The 8,482-nt window shown below is 50.6% G+C and overlaps 1 protein-coding gene across 2 annotated transcripts in view; it reads right to left on the bottom strand.

The window, feature by feature from the left end:
* GSK3B (glycogen synthase kinase 3 beta) overlaps window positions 1-6,340 on the bottom strand; it is a 154,327-nt gene extending 147,987 nt beyond the window's left edge. The window contains exon 1 of one of the 2 annotated variants that reach the window (XM_082304118.1): window positions 4,927-6,340. In XM_082304118.1, the coding sequence (XP_082160244.1) occupies window positions 4,927-5,014 (88 nt within the window). In that variant the 5' untranslated portion in view covers window positions 5,015-6,340. The remainder of the gene's footprint in view (window positions 1-4,926) is intronic. The other variant, XM_082304119.1, reaches the window with a different exon arrangement.
* Window positions 6,341-8,482: the final 2,142 nt, after the last annotated feature.

The raw sequence follows: 8,482 nt of genomic DNA on the forward strand, positions 1-8,482 counted from the left end.
ATGAAGCGATACAACAACTTCCAGAGCCAGGATGCATGCAGGCAAGGAACATACTCCATAAGCCATATGGCTTTCCACAGCTGTGTAAACAGGTGAACAAGATGGTTAAAATATTGCTAAGAAAGACAAAAGGTGAATCAAGTGATAATACAATAGGGGATCACCTCCGAAGCAGTGAAGGGAAGAGGACATGTGCAGAACAGTGATGGAACGAGGAGAAAAGGTTGAGGATAAACCCCAATATGTCTTACAAGGAAAAAAAAAAAAAAAAACAACCAACCCACCAACCCACAGAAATAAGATGTGGGGGACACAGCAGAATAATTAGTCAAAATATCATCTGACAGGTTCCACTGGCAGGCCTCACTTTTTTATTAGTTATTTTTCTGCTCAACTACCCCTAATGACATGAATAAAGAGAAAATAGTTTGGCAGTGTTAGAAGTACAGCAGACAGCTGTTTTATTCCTTTTCAGACTGCAAGGCATGACTTTGGGGCACTATAGCATGAGGCACTTTTCACTGTAGCGCACGTGGTCATTAACTGACCCCATTAGTGCAATTTTTTCAAGTTTCGGCATGAGGAAAGCTGTTCACCCAGCAGCAGTCAGAAAGCTGGACAGGGCTAGGATCTGCAACGGCCAGACACAACGCTCAGCAGGCTTCTGGAAGGGAGTGATCTTCCTCTCTCCAGCAAGGAGAGCAGGATGGGCGGCTTCCAGCTGCAGAAACCAATTAGGCAGAAACTGCTATCAAAGCAATAGAGAGGGCCCTACCCTAACTGGGTTGAGAAACAGAAGGTGGCATTATCTCAGTCGTTTTGCCAGTTTCAACAGCCCCACTCATTCCTTCTCACTGAAGTTGCCCAGAGTGCTCTTTTCCAAGGCTCTTTCTACACACCTACCTGGACATCACACAGTATTAAAATTAAACCGTCACCTAGACACCGCACGCTGCCTAAAAAGCAGCCACTTTTATGTCCTGGTTTGTGGAGTGGCTACTGACAGAGCAACAAACTCCCAGACTTTATTCCTTCATGAACCACTTTTTAAAGAGCCCGTTACACTAATGAAAGATGCATCACACGCAAATGCCAGCAGTAGTACCACGTGTGAACAGTACACAGCAATCGGTTTAGCAAGCTATTGTGCTTTCGGGAGATTATATGGTACAAAAAACAGTGACTCCAAGAAGAAAAGAAAAACTTCAACAAAAACCAAGTTTGGCACCACTGTAACATTCTTCCAGAGAGTCCAAAATGAATTATTACAAGATTGTCCTTTAGATTTTGCAACCAAGAGTCTGTGTACAACATCAGAATTAGCTAAAGCAAATAAAATTGCCTTCCTCACCCTCCGAGTTAACAAATGCTGCATAACCAATTACAGAGCCATGACACCCGCACATGGAGCAAGAAACTCTTTATGGTAGGCATTAGCCACATTATTTACTGCAGACCAACAAGATAATTGGCTACAGTTACAATAAGTAGTGCTGCCTACAAGGACTTGGTGTTACTTGAAACACTTATTTTCCAGAAGCTCAGGGAAGGGGGGGAAAAAAGAAAAAAAAAAAAAAAAAAAATCAATTCCACAGTCATTAGATGAAAATTCTCAAACTGCAAACTTCAAGACTTCTATTTTTATACAGATATTTTTGGTCATGTGTTGCATGACTACCCTTTATATTTCAGGATTAATTTTGTCCCATTTGGGAAACAACGTACATCTGGAAGCAATGCAAGAACAACTAGGTGAAGAACAAAAGAAAGCTTCAAGCTCATACCTCTTCTCTTATGCTATAACCAGCAGGTTGATAGTATGAGCAAGTGGAAAATTGGAAGCTCAGCTCCCTCCTGTTGAGGGACAGGCTCAACTCAAGGAGCACACGCACTTTTTTGTGCAGGGAAAGCCTACAAACCCAGCAATACACACCTGCACAAAGAATAACCTACTTGAGAATTACTTCAATGTAGAAATCTATATGGTGGGGTGGAAAGGATGGTGGAGTGATTTCAAAACCACCAAAATATAAATAGAGAAACAAAAAATAGTCAGATTTCAGAAGGTACTCTTGGTTCTGGTATGGCTTGAAAGAGATACAAGAAGACCACAGGGTTCCTACTCTTGCACAGATGTTAAAACTCTTGTAACGTCTATTACAGAGCGATGAGAGCAGCATGCATGAGAAGTCACCTTTCCCAACAGCCAGAGGAGAAGCAGCTGTTGGTCATCTCCCATCCTTTCATTCAAGGCTCAGGCTTTCTTACCAACTTCTGAGAACAAAGTCTCATGAATTAAGTCTAATAAATTACGCAGGGGAGAGATGAAAAATCCTTGCTCACTCTTTCTCCTCCATATATGTTGGAGACAAGAGCAATCACCGTACAGTTCTAGTACTGCTCCTCCCAGGTAACACAAGGATCAGTGAGCCCTCCTCCACGACTTCATCAATCCTTTCCTCATCGCTTGGATCCATCCTTCCTAGATAACTGTTGCAGTGCTCAGTCAGGAGCAGCAATAGCTGCAGAGCCACCAAGAGTGACTTCATCATTTAATTTCGCCGCTACTCTGAGCTTACAAGTAAAAGCAAAAAGGTTGACATCAAACAAGTCAGGTTTTGTTCCCTAATGACTTGGAAAAGAGCTGCACCAAGACAAAGGTACTAAAGATGTCTGAGAGACTCTGAAGATACCAATCCATCAATTTTCACCTACCCCACAAGGACGCTTTTGTCCCAGCTTTCACTCAAAAGGGCTCAGAATGTAACTAAGTATCAGTCTGTAAATATACAGCAAAATGAAAGAGCCAAAGGGTTCACCACACAAGTGATTTTTTTTTTTTTTTCTCCCCAAGAACTCAACACTGATAACAGATAACTTGCTACATCATGCCATAAGATGCTACCAAAACTCATGAGAACCAGAAAAATATAACCCTTTTTGACACCTAGGAATTTTTCTCTCTTACAAAGCAAAAAAATAAAGAGTTAACCTCCTAGACTGTCTTACATGGATGGATTAACTGAAAATATAAACTGCATTTCCCACAGAGTCCTTGTATGTGGTTCCCTTGCTTTGTTCTGACATTTTTTTCCAGAGAGCAGAAGGACCAGGAGCACATGACTAGAGCGACTGTGGGGGTTATCACAAGTGCGTGTGCTTTATGCTACGGCCTTTGTTTCTCCCTCAGTGTTATACACTTGGGATTGAACCATATTTGCAAACTTGTTAGTCTGCATCAGTTAGCACCCTCTTCACAGGCAAGCATCTGTCTAGTCTTTGACCTCAAATAAACGGGAAAGGAGCATCAATGACCTTTCAAGAATCAAGCTGTAGCGCTTGAATAAGACAAATTTAGTTGCTGAGCATGACGGGTCTAGGTCTTGCTTGGTTTAGACAGCCACCTGCAGAAATACTGATCAACAAGACCTGCTTCCTATTCCACACGCGCATAAAGTAAATCAATAAATTAAAATGGAGTCGCCCACAGTTTTTCCCCATACAAATCAAGAATCCTGGATAAATGCTAATGCTGGACCTGATCAAACATATGCTCTTACGCTGCTAATATATGCACCCATGTTTTTTGAAGTGCTGCAGGCACGCTGATCATGCAGATACGAGGTAGGCTACGGACCCCAAGCCAAATGCTTTCTTCAAGGCTTCGACCGCAGTGGAAGACATTTCGGTGCAGAAAAACGCCAGACTTTCTGATCTGTCAAAAAGCTCACAATCTCATATCGCCTTGGCATGAAATGCATAAAATGATGCGAGAGAGAGAGTGAGATGCACGCATGCACACAGAGAGCCATGTCAGGTGTGGCTGTATGCAAGTATCAAGTAGATCAATTGAATGGTAACGCGTATCAAGCATTCCGGGTCCCATAAAGATGCCACCCTGCGTTTCCATAAGAAAAAGGAAAATATCTCTGAAAACTACGCTATTAACATGAACCTGAAAGAGCAATTTAGTTGTTAATAAGAACATATTCAAATCAGGGGTTAAGAAATTTCTTATTATAAGCATATAGCCAATCTTTAGCGACTCAGAACAGGGCCTTTTTCCGTTCGCGCTGTGCATTTCTTCAGATTTAATACATTTTTTTAATTTACATAAACCAGCTAATCCCATAAGCTAGAGTATGAAGGATGGGCGCATATTAAACACAATTTCCAACATGCCTGTGCAGAATAAAGCACAGGCCTCATTCTTAAAAATATTCCTCTGATCAGAAAACTGGAAAAGGCATGCCAAGCTTGAAATAACTACTCCATAGGCTCACACGTCAAAATAACCATTTTCTTATCCCCTCTATTGAGCGTTTTACTAGAGCCTGGAGGATATTAGAGAGAGACAGCTTTTGTAAGCCCCCCCTCCCTTTTTTTTTTTTTTTAACGGGCTGGACTAAAAGGTGCTCACACCCGATCTACGGGGGCATGGAAAAAATCTTCCAATCTCTCTCCTTCAGAGACAGGGGTGCTTAAAAACACATAATGAACCTGAATGTCACGGCCATACCTGCGTGCCCGCAATTTGCTTCCTCCTTTCGGGGGGTGGGGGGGGATAAAAAGGAAATACAGGCTATGGAGCGCCCAATCCGTTTCACAAAGGGGGGGAAAAAAAAAAAAAGGGCTTTTTAATTAGCCGGAGAGGCCGCTTACAACGCTGGCAGCCATCAGAGGCTGGGGACAAACCCACCGGTATTTTTTTTGTCCGGCAGGCCCCAAACGAAGCGGCGGCGTGCGCCTATTCAAGGTTAATGGTGGGGGGGAAGGGGAGAGAAAGGAGCTGCCTCAGCCGGGGCCGGGGCCGCTCGATCCCTCGGCCTGGGCGAAGGCAGGCGGGGGGGAAGCCCCGGCAGGGCCAGACAGACAGACAGACAAGACACCCCCCCACCCCCCCGCGCCGGGCGGCGGGATACTCACGGCTAACTTTCATGCTGCCGAAGGCCGAGGGCTGCTGCACCGGCTTGCAGCTCTCCGCGAAGGAGGTGGTCCTGGGCCGCCCGGACATGGTCTCCCGCTCCTGCTCTGCCCCGATCACCTCTCTCTTCCTGCCTTTCCCCTCCGCCTCGCCCCGGCGGCTCGGCGGGCCCGCCTGCCGCTCCCTCGCTCGCTCAGCTGGAGGAGACGGGCGGGACGCGCCACATGAAACGCCGGGCCCCCCCCTTCCCCCCCCCGGGGAAGCCCCCTCCCCTCTCGGTCTCTGTCGCGCTCTTCGCCCGGCGGCGGCTGCGGCTGCTTCTTCCTCCTCCTCCTCCTCACGCCGCCCGGTTCTCACAAAACCATCCTTCCCGGCAGCGCCGGTGGGTCCGAGAGCCGCCTCCGCCCAGTCCGCAGCCCCCCCGGCGCCGCTCCCGCTCCCGGCCCCGAGCGAGGGGGGTTTGCTAGGCCTCGCTGCCCCCACCCTGGGCGCCAGTCACATGGGGCGGAGGCTCAGGGCCCGGCTCCTCCGATCCCGCCGCCGGGTTTCTCTTTTTTTTTTTTTTCCTTTTTTTCTCTTCTTTTTCTTCCTCCTCTGTCTTCCCCCTCCCCTCTCCTCTCCTTCCCCCTCGCCTCTGAGGGAGGCGGCAGAGAACGGGACTATTTTTTCCTCGGCGGAAGGATCTCGGGGCTCCCGGATCCGCCGACAGGAGGTGATGCGGCCGCTCGCAAGGGGATCCGGCAGGGGCGGTGGGATCCGCGGCGGGCGGAGTAGAGGTGAAGCGGCCCGGGCGGCCTCACTCGCTCGCTGAGGCGTCTCAGTGCGGCGCTGAGGCGGCGGCTCCGGCGCGGCTCCTCATTGCGCCCGCAGGGGCAGCTGGCGGCGGCTCAGGCTGGGGACGCTGCACTGCGGGCGGCGGCCGGCGGTGGCGGCGCAGGCCATGACGGCGGCGGCTCCCCGGCTCCTCCTCAGCCGGCTTCAGAGCGCTGGCGGCGGCGGTTGCTGCTGCTTCCCCGGGCGTCCAAGGCACATGGGACACGCCCGCCCGGCTGAAGCCTCCTGCCGCTCCCTCCCGGCGCCGGCTGCCTCTCGCCGGGCCCCCCTCCCCGTTTCTGCCGATCGGTCCCTTTGTCCCCGCTGCTGCCTCCGCTGCGTGCCGGGCTCCTGCTGCTGCGCTCTGTGTGTGCGCCAAAGCCGCGCAGCCGCCTATGCCCGTCGCCGCCCTACGCTGCGGAACGGCCCTAAGCACCTTCTGTGAATACCCAGCCGAGGCGCCCGACGCACTCGCTAGCCCCCAGCCCGAGGCCCTTACGGAAACATCCGAGCCGCCTCGGGACCAATCCCGAGGCCGATAGGGAAATGCCCGTAACGGGTCGTGACCAATCACGGGCGCAGCCGAGTCTCCCCGAAGCGAAACGGCGACCCAATCGGAAAACGCCGCCGCCGCCCTAGCAGCGCGGTCGGGGAGCCAATCGGGAGGAACCCTCTCTTCCGGATATTGCCGGGCCAACCCGAAGGGAGCCGAAGCGGGAGAGCCAATCAGAGGGCGCGCTTCCCCCGTCACGCAGCCCTGGGACGGTTTCAAGCCGCAGCCCGAGGCGGAGAACGAGCGCGGGCTGCGATTGGCTGGCGGCGATGAGGCGGCCCGAAGACGCAATCCAGCTCTCCGCCACGGACCAATCCCGAAGCTCGAAGCCGCGGGCAGCGCCCGCTCCCGTTGGGCCACGGCCGCTCACCTTTATGACCTCACCGGGCGCATGCTCAGTGCGGCGCGAAGGGCGGGCCCGAGGGCGCAGGGCGGCGGCCGCCGCCCTGCGCCCTCGGGCCCGCCCTTCGCGCCTGAGGGGAGGCTCCGAGGCCTGGCCCAGCCTGCGGCAAGGTCACTTGAGCAGCGCAGAGCCCTGCCCGAACGCCCCAAAATAACGACTTTTATGCCTAAAACCGTCAGGGACTAAGTTCCCGTGGGCCTGCCCGCGGTCCCTCCTCAAGCTGTGGAAGACAAAGACGTTTGCTGCCGCGTGCGATGTCGTCTGTGGGCCTTTGGTGGGAAAAGGCGGCCGCTGTGGGAAAGGGGTAGCGACGTGGTGAGGTGACTTGGTAACAAAATGCGACAGTGGGATGCTGGAAGTCGCAGAGGTGGCACGGGAAGTGACGGTGAACCTATTTTGCAGAAACATGAGCCGAGCAATGGGGAAAGAAGATGAAGACTTAGAAAGTTCTCCCAGTTCAGCTGTTACCAGCGAGACCTTCTTACAGAAAACACAATTTGTATTAAAGCCGCCAAAATGGCCCTCGTATCCACATCTCGGTGCGACCGCGAGTGGATTTTGCTTGGCTCTGGCCAGAGTCCCAGGTGCTGTTCTGGAAGAGCCCATACTTCTTCAGGGCTCTGAAGCATCCCTGAGGGCATCAGTTCGCAGCCCTGGCAAAGCAGGCGCTGGAGTACTGCTCCCTGCTGTGACCTCAGTAAAATTACTCGGCAGACCTCAGCAAAAATTGAGCACCGCTTGCTTATGCCATTAAAAAAAAAAAAAAAGTGTTCTTGCCGGAATAGTTTATACCACAAACAAAATAAAATAACTTGGACTAGCAGAAGCACTTTTTGCCAGTGTTAGAGTCTAACTAGGAGCTGCTGCTTTCTTTTCAAGGCATCGAAATATTGCCAGATTTTTTTTTTTAAACTTTTTTTTTTTTTTTTTCCCCCAGTCCCATTCTGAACCACATCACTATGTGAGCGAACAAAGACCTGGCGAAAGGCAGCTAAAATTTATCCTTTACAAGAGCTGTTTTCCAAAGCAGAAAACAAACCCAGTCTCTCAAAATGGTCCTGTTCAGCAGTTTGCTCGCCCCGGGGTGCTTGGTTTGCTGGAAATCTTTTTTCCTGCCTGGTAAATGATGAATGGTTTTACCTGCTACAAAGGACCTGGGATTGTTTAAGGTTTGATTCATCATGAGCTACCTGTGCAGCTCTGTACAGCTGGAAACCTGGCAGCTGAGAGTGGTGTGCCCTAACAAGAGACAGTCTGAAATCACAGTACTGGAGTGGTACTGCAGCCACCCCAAACCACCCTACCGTACTCATCGTTCCAGCCCCGCTCCGAGACACCACTGCGTCGAACGTTGCTGAGGCACGGTCTCAGTAAACCGCCAACCATGAAAATGATGTTTTCTCTCCTGTTCTGGTAGAGCTGTTGACCCCAGCCATGACTGTTTGTCAAAAGTTAGGGCTACAGATTGGATTCGTTCCCTGAAGAGCAATCTTACATAAAAAGACAAAGTAAATATGCAACTAGGCAGTGTCCAGCTCTCCCCTACCTGAAATGCAGCACCAGACATTCCAGTCATGAGCTTGAAATTATTTTTTTGGCCTTAAGCACCAAAATGCCAACGCAAATCGCATTTTCGTATTTTCTGACAAAGTTCTTTCTGAAGACTACGCAAACAGGAGAACAGACTTCAGAGAGACAGTCGAGCCTTGTTAGTTGAAAAAGTTGGCTGTCTGAAAAATAGCAGGTAGGGGAGGGTGAGCTCTTTGCTTTAGCGTTGGTTGGTACTCAT

This window comes from Platalea leucorodia (genome assembly GCF_965183815.1).
Source record: "Platalea leucorodia genome assembly, chromosome: 2".
Lineage (NCBI taxonomy): Eukaryota > Metazoa > Chordata > Aves > Pelecaniformes > Threskiornithidae > Platalea > Platalea leucorodia.